The sequence below is a fragment of the Borostomias antarcticus genome (assembly GCF_949987555.1).
Source record: "Borostomias antarcticus genome assembly, chromosome: 1".
Taxonomy (NCBI): domain Eukaryota; kingdom Metazoa; phylum Chordata; class Actinopteri; order Stomiiformes; family Stomiidae; genus Borostomias; species Borostomias antarcticus.
This window is the reverse complement of record NC_140234.1, coordinates 56,496,200-56,518,851: the sequence shown is the minus strand read 5'-3', so window position 1 is coordinate 56,518,851 and position 22,652 is coordinate 56,496,200. Positions and strand designations below refer to the sequence as shown.

The following is a 22,652-nucleotide window of genomic DNA, read 5'->3' as shown; positions in this document are numbered from 1 at the left end:
TTCACAATGAGGACTTCAAAGGGCCCGCGGATGTTGAATTGCATTTGGTTGCTATTGTGGCCAGCCCAGGCAATCTTGATTAGGTGTTTACACTGAGGTAGGGTATACAGTGGCAGAGAGGCTCCAGGGGGCTTTGGTCTAAAGCTATTAAGAGATTGTACATGATGTCCCCCGGCTTTGAAGTGAGGGGCTGAGAGATGAGCTGGGACTCGGCCTGAGTGCAATGACAGAAGATTGCGGCGCTACTCCTGTCTTTATCAAAGGGGGGTCCTGCTTCCGCACACCGTCTCTGACACCACTGTGCCGCTACACGAGGGCTCGAAAGTCGCCGTGTTAGGAGATTGTGTACATTTAATAGCACGGCTAATTATCACAAGTCTGTTTCGAAACGACTTAGCTGGGGTTTGGATAATGATGGTAAAAACCGGCGGAAAATTGTTCTCTTTTTTAAAGGGGCGTTGTGGACAAAGAAGAAAGCCAGGAAAGCACAATGCCGAACTGGAGCATTCAAACGTGAAATGTGATCAGGAAAATGTGTGGTTATTATGTGGGCTGCCGAGGGTGCCCACATCCTAATATCGACACTATTTTTTTAGGTAACACTTTATATGAAGAGCTCCTACTAAGCATTAGTCAATAGGTAATAAGGTCCTCATAAGATGCCTATTAACAGTAATGTGTTTTAATAAGACATTTATAAGTCTTAATAATAGCTGTTTGTTAGATTATAAGACATTTATAAGAAACTTAAGTTTAGAAACTGCTTAAAAACGTTAATAAAAGCTTTATTAGTTTCTTATACATACTTATTAGCCATTAATTCTACACGTATTGATATTCATAAGAAACTTCTTAACAGTTTATAAACTGCTTACGAACATTAATAAAAGGCGTATTACTTTCTTATACATACTTATTAGCCGTTAATTCTCCACTTATTATGCATGTTACTATGCATTTTGCAGCTACTGGAACTAGTGAGAGCAGTTAATAAGGTTAATAATTATTATGCAATTAGGGATGAGACGGTATGGGTTTTTGCATTACGGTACAGTACGGTATCTAGTTACACGGTACGGTTTACGGTATTTCACGGTATACGGCATTTCACCTCCCCAACACACATTAAAAAAAAAATTATTTTAATTTGAAGGAAATTACGCCCTGCAAAACCACGCCCACCCCCCCTGCTACGCCCTGCAAAACCACGCCCACCCCCCCTGCTACGCCCTGCTAAACCACGCCCATCCCCCCTGCTACGCCCTGCAAAACCACGCCCACCCCCCCTGCTACGCCCTGCTAAACCACGCCCATCCCCCCTGCTACGCCCTGCAAAACCACGCCCACCCCCCCTGCTACGCCCTGCAAAACCACGCCTGTCCCCTCCACCACGCCCTGCAAAACCACGCCCACCCCCCCTGCTACGCCCTGCAAAACCACACCCTTCTGGGTGATCTACATAAAGGGGTGAAAATTAACTTTTTGGCTCACAGTGAGTCACCTGTACTGTAGATGAAAAAATCTACCGGCCAAGTTTTTTTTTTTTTCAGATAACCTTCCCAAATCTAGTCGCCAAATGGATATTTTACTCTCATTTGGCCGGTGGCACGTGTTTATTTTCAGCCCTGCCTACATAGTTGTGATTACATGTATGCGTGATCTGTGGAGCTGCTCCTTTAAGAATGTACAGATCCCCACTCTTCAACAACATCCCATCCTTCGCTACAAAGACCCTAAATATACTGTAGCTACACACAAATATGGTGTGTAAGACCTCGGAAAGATTTCAGGTTCGATGGATAAATTCTTACTCCCAACATCCAGGCCTTCTGTGCAGATAACGAGGCAACGCTACAAGCACACAAGCGCTCTCAGACAGGACTCCGTGCGACCGGACCGGTGGGTTAATGCATGTCTTTAAGTACGACGTGTGTGTGTGAGGAAGACGGCGGCGTTGACGGGAGGCTGATACGCCGGGTCGGGGGGGTAACAGGAAACAGAAGGTCGTAGGGGAGGGGGAGGAAGGCCTGGCGCTGTTTACTACCCCACAATACTAACGGCCCTTGACTATGCAAATCTGAATGACATGGGACACTGAGGCCGGCCCTGGGCTCAGATGGACTGTGTGTGTGTGTGTGGGGGGGGGGGGGGGGGGGGGGGGGGGTATTATACCTACCAACCAGAAAACAGATATGCCCCAGAGACAGAGAGAAGGAGAATACAGGCTACCTCGGCCAATTATGCCCCTGTGCCAGGTGCAGGGATCTATAAGAGGCTATTGGTAACCATGCCCCTCTGATGTTCTTAATAGCTGCTGTTGTACAGATCAACTCATAATAGGCTCTACATAGCCAGACATGGCTGTCTTTCACTTCTTGGAGGGGACGGCCAATTGAAAATGAGATTGCTCCTCTGCCAAATTAATTTGCCAGACTGGGTCTGCGCGCTGTGGATGTATTCTGTTGTCACGGTCACAGTCAACAGGAAAGAGAAATATTTCCTGCTAAAAGCACATGGGTGAGGTCGTGTCGATATTAATGTTGAAGCACATGATCTCATGTTTTCCATTGAGAATGACCTTTTAGTTTATGGGCCTGCTACCTCGGTGTGGACGGATATTTGAAAACTATCTGAAAAAAGACTTTGAATGATACTTAAACAAATATAAGAAAAACATCTTTAATAATCTAGTCGGAGAAGATAAATATGAATGTCAATACAGTGGCCTGTCAAAAATAGCCACTTCTGTGAATCATTATCATGGATGTAGGGTACGGTAGCAGCAGCTCAGAATTTACTTTTAGAATTTGCATCGTGGTCTTGACTCTGCTTTCTCGTGTCTGTAGTGTCTAAAACAGATTTCTAAACTTCAACGTGGAAAATATAGAAATGTCATTACGCTAGCCTAGCCCTGAAACACTACAACACTTCCTACGCTAGCCTAGGAACACCACAACACTTCCTACGCTAGCCTAGCCCTGAAACACTACAACACTTCCTACGCTAGCCTAGTCCTGAAACACCACAACACTTCCTACGCTAGCCTAGGAACACCACAACACTTCCTACGCTAGCCTAGTCCTGAAACACCACAACACTTCCTACGCTAGCCTAGGAACACCACAACACTTCCTACGCTAGCCTAGGAACACCACAACACTTCCTACGCTAGCCTAGGAACACCACAACACTTCCTACGCTAGCCTAGGCCTGAAACACCACAACACTTCCTACGCTAGCCTAGGAACACCACAACACTTCCTACGCTAGCCTAGGCCTGAAACAACACAACACTTCCTACGCTAGCCTAGTCCTGAAACACCACAACACTTCCTACGCTAGCCTAGGCCTGAAACACCACAACACTTCCTACGCTAGCCTAGGAACACCACAACACTTCCTACGCTAGCCTAGGCCTGAAACAACACAACACTTCCTACGCTAGCCTAGTCCTGAAACACCACAACACTTCCTACGCTAGCCTAGGCCTGAAACACCACAACACTTCCTACGCTAGCCTAGCCCTGAAACACCACAACACTTCCTACGCTAGCCTAGACCTGAAACACCACAACACTTCCTACGCTAGCCTAGGAACACCACAACACTTCCTACGCTAGCCTAGTCCTGAAACACTACAACACTTCCTACGCTAGCCTAGGAACACCACAACACTTCCTACGCTAGCCTAGGAACACCACAACACTTCCTACGCTAGCCTAGACCTGAAACACTACAACACTTCCTACGCTAGCCTAGTCCTGAAACACTACAACACTTCCTACGCTAGCCTAGACCTGAAACACCACAACACTTCCTACGCTAGCCTAGGAACACCACAACACTTCCTACGCTAGCCTAGTCCTGAAACAACACAACACTTCCTACGCTAGCCTAGTCCTGAAACACCACAACACTTCCTACGCTAGCCTAGTCCTGAAACACCACAACACTTCCTACGCTAGCCTAGGAACACCACAACACTTCCTACGCTAGCCTAGGAACACCACAACACTTCCTACGCTAGCCTAGTCCTGAAACAACACAACACTTCCTACGCTAGCCTAGTCCTGAAACAACACAACACTTCCTACGCTAGCCTAGACCTGAAACACTACAACACTTCCTACGCTAGCCTAGGAACACCACAACACTTCCTACGCTAGCCTAGACCTGAAACACTACAACACTTCCTACGCTAGCCTAGGAACACCACAACACTTCCTACGCTAGCCTAGGAACACCACAACACTTCCTACGCTAGCCTAGTCCTGAAACACCACAACACTTCCTACGCTAGCCTAGTCCTGAAACACCACAACACTTCCTACGCTAGCCTAGTCCTGAAACACCACAACACTTCCTACGCTAGCCTAGGAACACCACAACACTTCCTACGCTAGCCTAGTCCTGAAACACTACAACACTTCCTACGCTAGCCTAGACCTGAAACAACACAACACTTCCTACGCTAGCCTAGGAACACCACAACACTTCCTACGCTAGCCTAGCCCTGAAACACTACAACACTTCCTACGCTAGCCTAGCCCTGAAACACTACAACACTTCCTACGCTAGCCTAGGAACACCACAACACTTCCTACGCTAGCCTAGGAACACCACAACACTTCCTACGCTAGCCTAGGAACACCACAACACTTCCTACGCTAGCCTAGGAACACCACAACACTTCCTACGCTAGCCTAGTCCTGAAACACCACAACACTTCCTACGCTAGCCTAGTCCTGAAACACCACAACACTTCCTACGCTAGCCTAGACCTGAAACACCACAACACTTCCTACGCTAGCCTAGGAACACCACAACACTTCCTACGCTAGCCTAGCCCTGAAACACTACAACACTTCCTACGCTAGCCTAGGAACACCACAACACTTCCTACGCTAGCCTAGGAACACCACAACACTTCCTACGCTAGCCTAGTCCTGAAACAACACAACACTTCCTACGCTAGCCTAGACCTGAAACAACACAACACTTCCTACGCTAGCCTAGGAACACCACAACACTTCCTACGCTAGCCTAGGAACACCACAACACTTCCTACGCTAGCCTAGGAACACCACAACACTTCCTACGCTAGCCTAGGAACACCACAACACTTCCTACGCTAGCCTAGGAACACCACAACACTTCCTACGCTAGCCTAGGCCTGAAACACGACCATACTCCAGCAAAACTGGATTATTAAAGATATGCTACATTTTTGACTCCAAACCTCAATACACAGAACAAATCTTTCAATGCGATGAACACCTTTTTTTATAGGTCTTTGTGCAAATATTAAACTGTTCTTAACGGATCTCGCTGATTATGCTCTTGTTGCCAAGTCTTTGTTGGACAAGAGATGAATATAATATAATACTCAAATTAATCACGGAAAGTCCCCCACTGTCTGAACCTGAGCAGAAGTAGTCGTTAAATCTTATCTTATATAAAAAATAAAAACATAATCCGATAGACAGCGTAAACCTCCTATATTCTATCATCCCTAGGCCCAGTTCAAATAACAATCTCTCAAAAGACCATGGAAGGTATAGCAGTGAAGATAAAGGATTTGAGTTTATACTATGTTTGTGCAGCCCCTAGTGGCTCATTCTTAAACTGCAACCTGTTGGACTTTGGGAAAACGGATGGACTAGTAGAGGAGTTGAATGGACAGCAGGAGCGTTTGAATCAATGTAAACTGCAAAGGCGTGTAAACGTGGGAAACGGTTGATAAAACACATACCTGGTGTGAGGTTTCAGAGGTTTCCCCTTTGTGTGAGTGTGTCTTCAAATAAGACCCTCCTTGCTTGACCGAATTGATTCCGAGCGTCATTCTGTTGCGTTCTATAATGTCCTCTCTGGGTTTCTCTGACTTTCTCCTGGACCGGCTCTTAGCTTTAGAGGAACCCTCTGACCGTCTCTCGTTCGCGCTCTCACAAGTCTGTCCCTCCTCGTCCTCACAGACGGTCCGACCCTCTCTGACCCGTCGGTCGCGTGTCTCTCCGTAACTGTCGTCCGCCTCGGACGAACTGCTTGGGTTTTGGTCGGCGTACGTCAGGTTTGGTTCAACTCGCTCTGCTTGGACTTTCCTGTGTGAAGTCACGGCCGGGCCTCTTTCTGAGGGCGCGTTGGTTCTCGGGGGCGTGGCCTCTGCCGGCCCGCGTCCGGCGGCGAGGTCATGAAGACGCCGGGGAGATACCAGCGACACGTCTCTGCGCTGCTGGTCCTCTTCTATGTGCAGGTGGTAAGACTCTAACGGGTGTGGAGACTCAAACCGGTCACCCTCCGTATCCGGCAGCGTGTTCTCGGCGAGCGCCGGACTCTTGGTGAGGACGTATCCGTATCGTCCTCTGGAGGAATCCGCCTCTCTCTCGCCGCCGCGCCCCCCGGACGTCTCATCCGCCTCCTCCACGCCACGGGGGCCTTCCTCGGGGGAGAGGGGCGCACGCCGCCCGGCCGACCGCCAGCCTCCCGTCAGGTTGGTCCTCCAGTCGGGGTCGTAGCGCAGGTCGGCGTAGGAGTCGTCGGAGGTCGCCACTCTGCGAGGGCGACAAAGGATACGAGTCGTAAGATGAACCGTGTGAGTCACACAACCACATGAAGCTCCGCCCAATAGGCAGGCTAAAAAAATATGGAAATGGTGATGTATAGTTGTTGTGTTAGTAAATTAATAACACAATACTAACAATAAAAAGGCTCTGCTGAACTAAAGAACCAGGCCATACATTCAGGAAAAAACGGTGTACAACATACTAAGACACGTCCAACCAGTGTCCAGCACACTCAAGACAGGTAAGTAAGTAAGCTAGTAAGTAAGCTTTATTTATAGCGCTCTTCACAGCACGGATGCATAGAGTGCTTTACAGTAATAAATTAAAATGTCAATACAACACGAGACAAAATTAAAACGACACAGAACAGAAAAAAACAGGTCAAACCAGTGTCCAACACACTCAAGACAGGTCAAACCAGTGTCCAACATACTCCGACAGGTCAAAAGGACAAGAGGCATCATTCCACCTGACTGAAACTGATGATGTCCTCCAACAATAAAGAGCTACAACCTTATTTGGACACCACAAGCCGTCCTTCAAAACCGAGTCGGGCAACGCGCGTTACGAGTCCCGCATTTACCTATAATCTCGCTATTTTCGCCTCCTCATTCGCTAATGAGGGGTGTCAGAGGACTACTACTGGAGAATGGTTCACAAATGGCAATTTTCGGCTTATAAAATGACCCGAAATTGCCGTCTAATGTGCTCCTTCTGAGAGTGATGAAAAGATCTCATTAAAATAATTATCCCGGCGCTTCTTTGTTGAGGCTGTGAGGAGGATGCGGGGAGCGTACTTCTCCTGTCCTGATGCCTACTAGGAGCAGGGTACTTCACTCAATGAGGGCAGGAGGGTAAGGGATGGCTCTGTAATGACTGGAGCTGAAACAAGCTGTAGGACGCATTATGGTCGCACAGCTGGCCTCAGGAGCCTGGTAGGCAAAACCCCCGGTGGGCTGTTCGACCGAGCCGGGAGGGACACAGACGCACACACTCGAGATGAGGTGTTTTCACGGAAATGTGCCTGAAAACAAAATAAAGAAGTTGCAAACTGGATTTATGGAGAATGCTCAATACTTCACGTACAATTCATCAGCAGGGTTTTTTGCGAATTAAGCGGGGGGGGGGCAGAAATGTTGCACAGAGTGATGAATAGAAATGTAGGCTATTCTTCTGTGTGAATGAGGGGTGTCCGTGAGGGTGAGTTGTGAAATAACCCACTGTTGTGAAAGGGACATGTCCAGCTTTGTAGGGTGTTGTCAATAGTAAGGGCTACTATGAAAATAGATGCTGGGAAAGGACTGTTTTCACAACGGACTCTGAAATAGAGCCCTTTGTGAAGATGTGCAATGGTCATTTTCACTGAAACAATGTGGGTGTGAAGTGGACGCTCACTCTGAGCGTATCAATCTGGCCGGGGCGGCGACAATAGGAGAACGGCCCTCTCTTTTTCGGGGGGAGATGGGTATCGGGGACTGGTGAGGACCCACGACGCTGGGAGTAGAGAGAACGCTCACACAGATGTGGGGCAAGCCGCTCTTCAGATTCCTACCTTTGCCTCTCCAGAGATAAAGAGAGGCCTCTGTTGCATCGGCCATCACGGCGGGTTAATGGACTTCGGAGTGACCGCTTATTGTGATAAGCCCAAACAAAACAAAAAATCTAATTTCCCTGAAATGAGAGCAGTTATTCTGGAAGTACCAAAATTATACACCCTCTCCTCCACTGTGAATAGCCTGCATCATATTCAATGACTGGCATTGTTCCTTTGTTGAGCGATGGATGAAAGCTATTAATCTTTTATCTTTCACGGACGGGGAAAAAGGCTTGATTGTTGCAGGAGTTTATCATATTATGCTCCACATTAGCTTAATTTTAGCCTAATTAATTCAGCAATAAAACACGGTGATATCTAAATGCAAGGGGTAGATAACCAGTGAGACACTTGTTAGACTATTGTAAATGATGCAATAATGGTACAATTGAACATCTAGCACTATTCTATACTTCCTCTACATTTACAGATAATATTTTTCGGATAATCATTGACGATAACAGTGTAAACTAGTTGTGAAATATCTATATTTTCACATAACAGAGTTCAGGTTATGTACTAAGCAGAAAAGCCGAAGCAGATGCCTATTGACTTAGTGTGATCTTGCTGCCATCTACTGGCCAAACTAAATATCAACACGATGTTTGTTGCTGCTGATCACATTAGGAGGGACGGGTATACAAAGGAGGCATCTAAAAGGCACTTAGAACTGGCTATGAAAAGGACCCACAAGGATTCATAAAGGGTAGGGTTTCAGAATAATAAATGTAAGTAAAAAGTAGCCTTTACGGCACCTAAGGGGATTTTCACCTAATGGTTCCACTTAATTTATAAAAATGTAGTCCTGTGAGAGTGCACTGTATGTATGGAGGCAACTGAAAACAAATCATCTTTGTTTAACTTTCATGTGATGCTTGAAAGGAAAATAATCGATTAGTTTGACATTTGCTTGGGAGGTTAATTACTCTGTGTGTGTGTGTGTGTGTGTGTGTGTGTGTGTGTGTGTGTGTGTGTGTGTGTGTGTGTGTGTGTGTGTGTGTGTGTTCTTCAGTGCAAGGGGACAAGGCCATTTATGTTGCTCTAGCCTACATTCGCATTCGGTTAATTTACCTGCACACTTTGTTGCCATTCATCTGGTGTGCATGGTGGACTTCCATGGAGGACTGGCTAGAGTTCCTCTGGCCTAATCTGTGTGCCGCCGTCACCTCGAGACTATCATAGACACACAGACCTTCCTCGTCCTGCTCATCCTCCTCTTCATCCTGCTGTAAGCTATACATGTCCTCCTCTTTAGGCTGTACTATCATGGTGTCTGTGTTGCAGTCAAGTCGGTCCTGGAGATCTTGTTGGTAGGCCCTTTCCTGGGCCAAGCTCTCGGTGTCGGACTCAGGGGAGTCCCACAGGGTGTGGCTGGAATCCAGTTTGAAGGAAGAGGCCTTCCTTTGTTTTTCCTTCAAACTCACACAGATCTTCCTGTGCCCAAGCCCTTCATCTCTGGCCATCCAGGTGCTGTTGAGTTGACAAAGGACAAAAAAAAAAACACAACAGAAAGGACATGTCGTATTTATTTATCTGTGGTGTTCTGCCTCTTCTGAACACAAACAGGGAGAGATACAATTATCTGTTAAAGATCGGGAGGAGCAACATAGGTTTTGTCTCTTGAGAAGTGGTTGCTTTCGTTATCTGAACCGTTACAGTTCTTACATGCATTTCTATTCCAACTTGAACACTTCTTCACACCTATCCATTTGCTTCAACAAACACAATGCGTGGTGGGCTGTGCCAGAGGTCCAGGGGCTGGCCACCTGCCATCCTCTCTGAGGTCCAGGGGCTGGCCACCTGCCATCCTCTCTGAACACAAGCAAGGAAAACAGGATTGCATTCTAGCCAACGTTGGCTTGCTAACGATAGCAGCCATATATGGTACCGTCATGCCAAATAGTGTCCAAGCTGCCAAAATGTGTCCGGGGTAAGAAGTCTGATAACTAATAACATTGTGACTTTTGCTAGCTCGCTTGTCTGGTGTCAGTAAACTGTGAACTCTTAAAAGACATAGCGCTCAACTCTTTCCTGTTAGTGCCAGCTAGCCACCTGCTAGCTAAACCAAGCTTTCGCATTGAATGCTTTCAAAAACTAACGAATTCACTTGAACCGACATTTACCTGTTAGCCACGGTATCGTAATCACGGTAAACCATGTAAAAAACAATAAATACCCAAGTGTAGTATAGCAATAGCTGGTTTAGCGATATTACCTGCTATTAAAGATATTCGGCCATGTCTCGAGGAACGCTAGTGTGGACCACTTTCCTGCAACCATGGAAACTAGAACGCACACATGCGCAGTCGGGTTTCCTCCAGGCGGTGACATGCGCAGTCGGGTTTCCTCCAGGCTGTGACATGGGACATTCGGGCTGGTGGGAAACCGTTACGAGGAATAGTGTCTATAAAGTTAGAATAAGACTGTTTGCTTAGCCATTTTAATTACTTTCAAGCCCCGACATTTGACCTATAGGATACAAATGCACGCACGCCATTAATCAAAGTCAAAGTTCGCAGGTGACCTACATGCCCCGTTTGTAACTTAAATTACACCTACATTTGTCTTAGGCATTCTTGATACACTTAAGCAGAATGGCACTTAAGCAGAATGGCTAAGACTTATAGCAAACAAACAATGAACCAGTCAACTGTGTAGGGATGTAAGGACAGATTTTTATTTTGCCGTCAAGGCATTGTGACAAAGGCAAGTCTGTCAAACTTTGAAAATATAAAATATTCCAAACATGTGAACAGCTTAGTTGTGCAAACAATGTTCCCCCTCCTGTAACAAAGTGCCAGTTAACGCATGTGATCCCTTGAACCCTTTTTTTAAACATTTTCTATCACTCTGCAGACTGCAAGAGGGTAAAACTTCAGACGTTTCAGGGTAGAGGTAGTCGCTGATGCAATGGAATGGCTTAGTCAACCTCCTCGATGGTTGGTCCAGATGAACCGCCGCCGCTGGGCGCCGCACCTCCGGCTCCAGGGAAGCCGCCAGGCATGCCGCCAGGCATGCCTTCTGGCATCCCCCCTGGCATGCCACCCGCACTCTGGTACAGCTTGGTGATGATGGGGTTGCACACCTTCTCCAGCTCCTTCTGCTGGTGCTCGTACTCCTCCTTCTCCGCGGTCTGCAAAGGTAGAGAAATGTTAAGCTCTGGACAGTTAAGTCCTTTGGCTCCCGTGGGAAGTCATTGGGGTTAAGGCATCGTGTGACCAGTTAGTAACATACCTGGTTCTTATCCAGCCAGCTGATGACTTCGTTGCACTTCTCCAGGATCTTGGTCTTGTCATCGTCGCTGATCTTTCCGGCCAGCTTCTCGTCCTCCACAGTGGACTTCATGTTGAAAGCGTAGGACTCCAGGGAGTTCTTGGAGGAGACCTTGTCACGCTGGACGTCGTCCTCAGCCTTGTACTTCTCAGCTTCCTGGACCATGCGCTCAATGTCCTCCTTGGAGAGACGACCTGGTGGAAAGAAGCGCCAGTCAAGTCTTCTGCCGAACAGTTTCAAATCTTGAAATATTACACGAGCAAGTGTAGAACTTACCCTTGTCGTTGGTGATGGTGATCTTGTTCTCCTTGCCAGTGCTCTTGTCAACAGCAGACACATTCATGATGCCGTTGGCATCGATGTCAAACGTGACTTCGATCTGAGGAACGCCACGAGGAGCAGGGGGGATACCGGTCAGCTCAAACTTGCCCAGCAGGTTGTTGTCCTTGGTCATGGCTCGCTCCCCCTCATACACCTGTAGACAGATGGTCAACATTAGCAAAACATACAAGGCTCACATGGAAAACACTCATTGGTCTGAATCTCGCTCAGACATCCAAGGAAGGTTTGGGCCATCTTCGGTTTTTCAACCTCTGGTGGAAACTACGAATGGCAGGATAACAACTTCATCACAGCGAAGGGCCAAGGGGTTGATGTGACGCTACCCAAGCCCCTTCTCACCTGGATGAGCACACCGGGCTGGTTGTCCGAGTACGTGGTGAAGGTCTGTGTCTGCTTGGTTGGAATGGTGGTGTTACGCTTGATCAGGACAGTCATGACGCCTCCGGCGGTCTCGATACCCAGGGACAGGGGGGTGACATCCAGCAGTAGCAGGTCCTGGACGTTCTCAGATTTGTCACCAGACAGGATGGCAGCCTGGACAGCTGTGAACATCAACAGAATTGGTTACAATCCACATCAGCCAAGAACGGTAATATACCTTGGTTATCGTCGCTCAGACATCCAAGGAAGGTTTGGGCCATCTTTGGTCTTTCAACCTCTGGTGGAAACTACGAATGGCAGGATAAAACTTCATCACAGCGGATTCTGAGAAAACTGAGCTCAGGTCATCAGTGACTCACCTGCTCCGTAGGCCACTGCCTCGTCAGGGTTGATGCTCTTGTTGAGCTCTTTGCCGTTGAAGAAATCTTGCAGCAGCTTCTGGATCTTGGGGATACGAGTGGAGCCGCCCACCAGCACGATGTCATGGACCTGCCCCTTGTCCATCTTGGCGTCACGGAGCGATTTCTCGACGGGGTCCAGGGTTCCACGGAAGAGGTCGGCGTTGAGCTCCTCGAAGCGGGCCCTGGTGATGGAGGTGTAGAAGTCGACGCCCTCGTACAGGGAGTCGATCTCAATGCTGGCCTGAGTGCTGGAAGACAGGGTGCGCTTCGCCCTCTCACAGGCGGTGCGGAGGCGGCGGACGGCCCTCTTGTTGTCGCTGATGTCCTTCTTGTACTTGCGCTTGAACTCCGCGATGAAGTGGTTGACCATGCGGTTGTCAAAGTCTTCTCCGCCCAGATGAGTGTCTCCAGCGGTGGACTTAACTTCAAAGATTCCATCCTCGATGGTCAGGATCGAGACGTCAAAAGTACCACCGCCAAGGTCGAAGATGAGGACGTTCCTTTCAGCGCCGACCTGTAACAAAGGATGGGGCTCACTGTTAAAAACAAGTTTCTCATCAAGGAGACGGCATGAGCCTCAGCTACTAGTCGCTCAGACATCCAAGGAAGGTGTTGGGCCATCTTCGGTTTTTCAACCTCTGGTGGAAACTACGAATGGCAGGAATAAACTTCATCACAGCGAATGGGAACCCAGTATTAAAACATTCAGGGTAAGCATCTTGCCTTCTTGTCCAAGCCGTACGCGATGGCTGCAGCAGTAGGCTCATTGATGATTCGCAGAACGTTCAGACCCGAGATGGTTCCGGCATCCTTGGTGGCCTGGCGCTGCGAGTCGTTGAAGTAGGCAGGTACTGTGACGACGGCATTGTTAACCGTCTAGGGAACAGAGACAGAAAGACAGTCAGCACATCAACTGGAAAAAGTCACAACTCTTCAGAAATCGTTTAAATCTTAAAATCCCAACTGAAATCAGACATAATCTCACCTTGCCGAGGTAGGCTTCAGCGATCTCCTTCATCTTTACCAAAACCATAGAGGAGATCTCTTCAGGGTAGAAGGACTTGGTTTCGCCTTTGTACTCAACCTGGACCTTGATGCGGGTGTTGTCATTGATGACATCGAACGGCCAGTGCTTCATGTCCGACTGAACAACTGAGTCATCAAACCTACGGCCAATCAGTCTTTTTGCATCTATAAAGTAAGGGAAAAAATAGTTATGACATTCTGCAATCACAGACTCAAAAGCAGGTACGATTTCACTGGTCACTCAGACATCCAAGGAAGGTTTGGGCCATCTTCGGTTTTTCAACCTCTGGTGGAAACTACGAATGGCAGGATAACAACTTCATCACAGTGAACCAGGATAAGGGTTTAGCACTATTCTATTGCAATGTATACTAACCACACAGTGTAGTTGTGTTAGGGTTAGTTTGTGTGTGTGAATAGAGCATACTTACCAAATACAGTGTTGGTTGGGTTCATGGCCACTTGATTCTTGGCTGCGTCTCCTATAAGCCTCTCAGAATCAGTGAAGGCAACATAGCTTGGAGTGGTCCTGTTGCCCTGGTCGTTGGCAATGATTTCAACTTTGCCATGCTGGAACACACCTACACAGGAGTAGGTGGTGCCCAGGTCGATGCCAACTGCTGGTCCCTTAGACATTGTGTCTGAAAGAAAAAAAAATACACAATCCGTTAAATGTAATTAAAATTAAAGTAAATTACTAAGAGTTAAAATAACCTAAAGAAGCCGAACTCTAACGAATTAAGCCATTGACTGCATTCCCACTTCCTTTACAATGAGTCAGACCACGTGGGCGGCAGGAGGCTTCTAGAACATTCTACCGCCAGGCCGGAAATAACGAGCATGCGCATCGAATGCGGGTAGGCCGTCTGTTACGAAACACCAAATAACCGTCAATAATTATACATTTTAACATGTAGCTATAAGCAATAAACGACCAACACTTATGTAGTCAAATTAACGTTGATAACTACGTGGATAGTCCCAAGTAATTAACCATCTTAATGTATTTAAAGTGAGATAGCCAATTTCACTAGCTAGCCTTGGCTAACTAACAAAAGGTAATACTAGCGTTTGCTAACGTTAGCACTAGCGCCCAGGACGGTCTCAGGCACGATTAGACACGAACGAACCAAAGCACTGCTTCTGTTACATCACCGAATGTCTAAAGAATTTTCTAGAACAATTCAACATGACCGCGTTGGCTAGGGTAACGTAAAGTAGACCGATGCTGATACGATGGACTCGGATAAATGTGATCCTAGCTGACTGACATTCACGTTACAACGGATGCTTGGTTATATTTAACTAAACAAGATACACTTACCGATTTGACCGAAGTTTGATGACGATGGTAGTTCAAGTTGTACAGCGGCGAAGGCTGATTATCTTCGCCTTTGTGAGAGAAAGAAAGGAGAGACGAGCCGGACCGGTTTTATCGTCGGCAAGCCAACCAATGAGAAGTCAGCCTGTCCGGAGGGACCAATGAGAAGTCAGCCTGTCCGGAGGGACCAATGAGCACTCAGGACCTCCCACTGAATTAGCTTGTGGTTTCACGATAGGCCCTTTTAACATTTACGTCAGTTCTGCAACTTTTTTTTTTTTGTCTTTACATTACATTACATTCATTTAGCAGACGCTTTTATCCAAAGCGACTAACAATAATTGCATTTAACGTAGGAAAAGCCAATGTACTACTACTTGCCAGAACTCACAAGTGCATCTTCTCTCTAAAACAAGTGACTAAGAGCATAATCTAGTGCTGAATGCAAAGTGCAAGAATAGCAATCTAATATTTTTATCTACAAAGAGTAGCCTTATGGAATATGGATTACAGTAGCCAAAGAGTATAAGCTTTGAACATTATTTTTATTTTGACTTATCACACAGAACATTTTTCAGTCTATATTGTCCTCAAACAAACCACTTCTGTTTTTAAAGATATGTACAAAGTTGTCTTTTGGAGCTATATAAAATCATTGACATCAGACTGAGAAACACTTAACAGTGGACCTGTGTGGGATACTGCAAAGTCTCTGTAACTGACAATATCAAAACAACAAAAAGTAAGCATATTTGTTGCATAGCAACAACAGTAGGCTACATTTAATGCATCAAAACATTATTTAGATACAGTACCATATAAAAATAAGCTAATAAAAAGTATTATATCAAAAAAATATACAATAGTGCCAGCTTCTGTCTATAACTCAGTCTCTCTGGCCTGAAAAGCTTTTCTTGTTTCAGGTGCTTCTTCTGTTTTGGTGTCTTTGGGGTCCTCGATGACATACTTTGTGAATCCAAAGTTGAAAGGTCCTTGAAAGATGGAACAATACCAGAGTTTTAACACATTACTTTATTTGTTCATTTGCTCTTGTGTAGTTTTATGTTTGCATTATGCATCATTTATTTCATTGTTTCATAAGAGTTTTACCTCTGCGTAATCGTTCTTGGGCGTGCGTGTCTTCATGGTTGGATTTTGATCTGCTGCTCTCTACAGATTGATCTGAGTCTTCATTTTCTGTAATGAAGAAAACTATTTTAATTTTCTCATATTTTATTATCACTGAACAACAACGCTAAACCGCCTGAGAACAGGAACAGGGCGATCCAAAGCTGCCATGGCCAGATGGGGCTATGAAACTGGCCAAACCACCTGTGAATGTGGACAAGAGGAGCAGACAATGCAGCACTGCCTCGTCTGCCCTCTACTACCCAACCAGTGCAGCTCAAAGGACCTCGCAGTGTTCAATAAAAATGCAAAGGACTGTGTAAAGACATGGGAAACTGTCATATAACCAACCAGCTTCAAAGACACGAAAGAAATAGAGAGACTGAACAACAAGAATACCATAAGCCCCAAAGAGCCCCAAAAGGTGTGATTATAAATACACTATACTATATGCTACACACTATACACTACACACTATACAATATACACTACACACTGCACGCTATACACTACACTATACACTACATAAATATAATATACAATGCAATATACAGACATGTAAATATATACAGATGATCTATACAATTATGGAGTGCATACAATATACAAGAAATGCAAATATACAGATGAACGGTACAATCATCCTACAGAAAAACAGGTGTTTAACAAGGGGAGGAGATTAATTGGGATGTTTAGGTTGCGCAAACAATGTGCAAGATTGAAGATACAAGATTCCAGTGTCAAGTATTGCTTCACTTGGGATTCTCAGTCAGCTAGTAAGTAGCTTGGGTGCTGATGCTCCTGGAATGGACACTACCTACTAACTGGCAGATGTCAAAATCAAAAAACTTTTATTTTTTTTAAGAATGTCAAAATCTAAGAATAAGACGTGACTTGAACAAGCTTGAACAAACAAGCAACCAAGACCCACGAAGTGAGAAGGGATGAGGTCTGTATTCACCTTTCTTCCAGATGATGTGTGCTCTTCTGAGTTTGATTGCAAAGAAAACCACCACCACCAGCAGACCGAAGATCAGACATGTGACCAGGAAGACCAGCAATGGTGCGTTCCTCTCCTCCCTTCCTGTAAATGACACAATTCACTTAAACATCTTCTTCTCTATATCATCATTAGCATTCAAATCAGTCTGGCCACAGATCTGTGTGTGATTCAGGCCATTCAAATCAGTCTGGCCACAGATCTGTGTGTGATGCAGGTTATTCAAATCAGTCTGGCCACAGATCTGTGTGTGATTCAAGCCATTCAAATCAGTCTGGCCACAGATCTGTGTGTGATTCAAGCCATTCCAATCAGTCTGGCCATAGATCTGAGTGTGATTCAGGCCATTCAAATCAGCCCGTTCACAGATGACCTGCATGTGATTCGGGCTGTGTTGAAACTTTTTACAACAACATCGTTTCTCAATCCCTTCCCTGAAGAAATCACTTACTGTATCTATCATTACGTAACATGCTGTAACATGCGGAGTCATATCAGTGACCTTTCAAGGAAGGAGAGAGTAGCCTATACCCAAACAGGACTCCTTCACCACTGCTTATCACTGGCTGTCAGACAGTCAGAACGGCTTGCTACAGTGTTAGAGACCAATCGTGACGCCTGAACAGGGTCAATATGGGTCTTATGTTGATCAAAATGATGTTGGTTTTACCTTCCGTATGGGTTGAGTTCCCTGCTGTCTCATTGTGAAATGTGTTTTCTATCGTCTCTGAGGCTGGCAACCAATCTGCAAGGAATTAGACAGATTTAATACCTCATATCGATCTGTTTTTCACCCACAATATTACTATGACTACTATTACTACTACTACTACTACTATTACTACTGCTACTACTACTACTACTACTACTACTACTACTACTACTACTACTACTATTACTACTACTACTACTGCTGCTGCTACTACTGCTACAACTACTACTACTATTACTACTACTACTACTACTACTACTACTACTACTACTACTACTACTACTACTAGCCTACTACTACTACTAGCCTACTACTACTACTACTACTATTACTACTACTACTACTACTACTACTACTACTACTACTGCTGCTGCTGCTGCTGCTGCTGCTGCTACTGCTGCTGCTGTTCAACTATGTATAGGCAGTATACATTCACTGCATGGAGGTAGATCAATCTGTTGTGCCTTTGCTGATGTTGGGAACAAGGTGGAAACATTTTGACCTCTCCCTACCTCCTCTCTTCAATAATTACTACCAGGATCCTCCCTCTTAAGCACCTATTATATTTATATTTTACTGCTCTTGAACTTTGGCTTTAACACTAGATTATGCTCTTAGTTACTTGTTTAGAAAGTGTGCGTTCTGGCGAGTAGAAGCACACTGACTACCTATGTTAAATGCAACTATTGTAAGTTGCTTTGGATAAAAGCATCTGCTAAATGACTGTAATATAATGCAATGTTTCCAAATTGCCAGGACATGACATTTGAATGAATGTTAGCGTAAACTTGTTTGAATCGCCACTAGATGGAGAAGCAGTTCAACTTATTTCCAGGAAATGGGAGTTGTTGCAAAGATAGAGTAAAGATAGTGAAACAACCACCAACCCTATCTCTCTGGTTTTCAGGTCACGTATGTGTTTGTCTGTGTATGGTGGTCATGTTTGTTGAACTCGTTGGGTTTGAATGTTAGAATACTGTGTCCACAGAAAACGTACCGCTAGTGGTTGTAGAATTGCTGATATCATTCTGAGATGTATTCTCTGTTGGGTCAGACGCTGTGGTATCTGGATGATCTGAAACATATGAAGCCAAAATTAAACTCCAGTGGTGTATTCCACCCTATTTTAAAAGACAAACAATTGTTTAGATTTGACAATGTTTTGATATTAAAACATTTGAACACATTGAGGACATTTGATTGAGGATGTTTATATGATAGAAATGTAAACTTAGACTATGAACTCAACTCAACTTCAAGCTGCTGTCAGAAAGGTTTGTCTCGACAAGCCTACTCTGTGCTAATTTTGCTAACCACTTCCGCTTCGGGACATAGATGAGTGGTATGAGAACAGTACTGTGGTTAAGCACCTGAGCGACTGCCTGCGAACTAACTGAAAGGCAGCCTACACACAAAATATCAGTACATTCAGCCCCCTTTGCCACGGACATGAAATCCTCCTGGATCTCGTCTTGCTATGCCTACAGAGCCTAGTGTTGTCTGTCACATCGTTTTCATATGTCAGGAAATGAATAGCACAACTTACTTAGTGTGGTCAGATATGAGCCTGTAGTTGTGGGAGACTCTTCGGTTCTAGGCCGGTCTCTCTCTGACCTCTGTGTACTAGGCGGTACGAGGTATGGAGCTGTTGATGTTTCTGTTGATCTCTGCGTTGTGGGCCTTGGTATCTCTGTTGGTGTCTCTGCTGGTGGGTCTCCATTGGCTGTAGGATAGGGGGGAGTTTTGGTTAGATCATCCAAAAGGTGCAGCGGTTCACACTGTATGAGGAACAAATGTTTTGTCATGATTACACTCCATCGATCACATGCTGTGACATCTTATTTCACACTATGATAGAATCTCATGATAGAATCTAAACACACCGTTTGATGGCTGCTACACTTAGTCAGTTGTGTGTCTCAATGTGATCACCTCTATAAATAACAGACAAAGGACAACTTCACTACATAGAGAGCATTTTAATTAGCCTCTGTGCCAGCTTCAGAAAAGCAATGATTTAGTGTTTTTGACTTATTGTAAAAAGAAGAAGTCACAGTTCTGTTGTGAGGAAAATCTGTATGTCAAGTCTGAGACATTTGATCTGTGGGAAAATCACAGCTTGACCGGACTTTCCCTTTCCAATGACGCTACAGAACTTTCTCCATGACCAGGCTGACAAAATTGTTTTTGAAAACACTGTCAACTAAACAATGAATGACTCTGCGTTATCACTCACTGCAGTGTAATTGTGTATAGGTCACACTTTACAATAAGATTAGTTAACTGTTAACTAATGCTTATTTAGGGTTAGGTTAGGTTACTAATGTTAATTAATACCTTAGTTAGGGTTAGGGTTAGGTGAGTTAACCTTAGTTAACATAAATAACATTAGTAAATGGTTAATAGAGACATTAGTTAACTGTTACTTGCATTAACTAACGCTTATTAATGTACCCTTATTGTAAAGTGTTACCTGTCTATATCTGTAATTTCAACAGAGTGCTGATGAATTAATACTCACGATCCAGTCGGATTTCAACCCCTGAGTCCATGGGGCCATCCAGAGCTGGGTGGTGGACAAGGCATCTCACCGTCACCGTCTCCTTCCAGGACTGGATATGAAGAGCGCTCTCTGACGAGTATTTACTTGTTTCTTTGTCGAATGTGAAATTGGTTGGAGCTGAAAAAAATGAAAAAGAGTTTAGGTAAATGATTCGACGGAAAAAGAGACACAACATCAACAACAACAGATTCAGCTCCTTTGACCTTTTTGCAATTTTCAGTTCTCAGCTGAGATTGAATGTAGGGGGAGAATCTTTAGGGAAGTGGTGTTAAAAAAAGATTTCAGGACTCTCCCTACTTTCTGGTTTCATATACATCATACCTGTGATTTCTAACCCATTTCCCAAGTGCCAGGAGAGTTTGGGAGCGTGGCCGTTTCCCTCAGCAGAACACTTGATAGCAGGTCTTCCATTGTATTTTGTTACTTCAAGTTTAGGAGTGCCTGAAAAAAATATTTTGTGTTTAATTTGTGTAATTTTTTAAATTTTTGTAATTTCTCTCCAACTACCTTTAATGAGTGGCAAAACAGGACACTGGTTCTGATACCAATAGAATGTTATGTAATATTATAATGGAGTTAGATAGAAATGTCTCAAACCTGTATTACTTGAGAGACAAGCACATTGCCAGCACTATGCCAAAAGTATAAAACTTACTCAACAGAATAGGCTTATATTTGGCACGATTACTCATATAACAAATACATAACATATTATTCACAATAAAACCATCATAACACCATTATAGGACAATGTCATGAACAGAGCTTGGCAGCTTGCACTTACCTAATACTGTCACTTTAACCCTCTTGGTTGTGACGCTGTTGTGTCTGTGATGGTAATGTAAGCACGTGTAGATGCCTCCATCTTTGAAGTTGACATCAGACACCTGGACAGTAAATTCTCTTTTGGCCAACTTCACGATGCTGTAACGCCTGTCCTTAACGACCGCTAGGCAAGAGGATGGAGGGGAAAGACAGTTTCACACACATACTCGGACGATTCTGGGCCATATATGGGCCGGAACTAAGCCACAAGGGCCAGATCTGGTCTGTATATGGCCCAGATCCGCTTGCTATCTGGGAGTAGACCATGACACTACAGAGTAAGCGTAATTAGAGCAGGTTTGCTTGTCTCATCATAATTAATACAAGTGTCCTATACCAAGTAACTAGTTTAGTAACCAATCACATTTCACACACAATTCAATCAGATAATGACTCAAGAGGCAAGTGGCGATCTAACATCCAGTCCCAACCACGGATAGTCTCTAGAGCTCTTCCATATGTACAGTAGTACCTGTACACACACTCGACAAAAACTAGACAATTTGTTGTGTGTGTGTGTGTGTGTACTATGTGCTTATATATACTATATGCTTATACATTATATCAAAATGTAATGCTTATATGTAAAGTTATCTGAAGACTTGAGGTTAGACCATGAACGGTTCATGTTGTAATATCCTCACCTTGATGGTTGAAGAACATCACGTATTCGCTGGGATTCTTCCACTCCACATCACTCCTGTGGCCGTTCCTGATTGGACAGTTTAATGTCAGCGTGTCCCCCTCTATCACCATCTTATTCTGCCACATTCCCAAGGACTCTGCAATGCCTAAAAACAAAGAGCCATTATGGTACATTTATTTAAAAAAACTAACAAACAAAAAACAACAACAACAACATTTTGACAGAGGACACAGACAAGATTAAATAAATGCATGTTTACTTGTGTATACATGATAACGGCACCACGTACAATGAAATGCTCAGCTGTGCCCAATCCTCAAACCTTCAATCCTAAGATTTAGTCTCTTTTCAACCCTTATCTCTTTAACTGTCCCTTCTGATGTCAGTCTAACACGGCGTTCATCACGAAGCCAGAGAGGAACGGACTGACGGGCCCACAATTCCCCCCAATGGGGAAGGTTAAAGGTCACTGGGGAAGGTTAAAGGTCACTGATGATGGGAACCTTAAGTTGGTTTAGCTGTACCCTCACCTACACGGGTCTTTCTCAGAGATCATCTGAGTCATTGCTGTGCTTTTTCTGCCCCCTCCTAACTGCGCCCCCCCGCCCCCCCTGCAGGAGAAACTGAAGGCGGGTTGAGCCAGCATGTTGGGGGGGATCGAGGTTAGGTTAAGGTTAAGGGGGGGGGGTGTCGTAACGTGATAAGTGGGGGCTGCGTTAGTCACTAGACTATGAGTGTAAGCTTGTTCCAACACCTTGCTTCCCCCCCAACCTCCCATGCTTTCACACATCTGACTACAGCACACAGAGGCTGACAGGAAATCAAACGCTGCGCGGTCAGTCTGAGATCACATGACAAGAGTGAAAGAAAAACAAGAGGC

General features: G+C 45.0%; 1 protein-coding gene and 1 pseudogene across 2 annotated transcripts; both read right to left on the bottom strand.

The window, feature by feature from the left end:
• Nucleotides 1-10,807: 10,807 nt before the first annotated feature.
• LOC311312569 (heat shock cognate 70 kDa protein-like) lies at nucleotides 10,808-15,023 on the bottom strand (annotated as a pseudogene). Its single transcript, XR_014631342.1, has 9 exons — nucleotides 14,902-15,023; nucleotides 14,009-14,218; nucleotides 13,537-13,742; nucleotides 13,275-13,427; nucleotides 12,510-13,065; nucleotides 12,109-12,311; nucleotides 11,704-11,902; nucleotides 11,389-11,621; nucleotides 10,808-11,287 (listed from the first exon to the last, which is right to left on the bottom strand). The product of XR_014631342.1 is annotated as a heat shock cognate 70 kDa protein-like (transcript).
• Nucleotides 15,024-15,777: 754 nt separating this feature from the next.
• On the bottom strand, nucleotides 15,778-21,882 carry crtam (cytotoxic and regulatory T cell molecule; the record flags this gene model as incomplete). Its single annotated transcript, XM_084436912.1, has 8 exons — nucleotides 15,778-15,890; nucleotides 16,009-16,095; nucleotides 16,988-17,110; nucleotides 19,353-19,461; nucleotides 20,330-20,418; nucleotides 20,623-20,742; nucleotides 21,086-21,250; nucleotides 21,771-21,882. The coding sequence occupies 8 exons, from the start codon at nucleotides 21,880-21,882 to the stop codon at nucleotides 15,778-15,780; spliced, it is 918 nt and encodes a 305-aa protein (XP_084293038.1).
• Nucleotides 21,883-22,652: the final 770 nt, after the last annotated feature.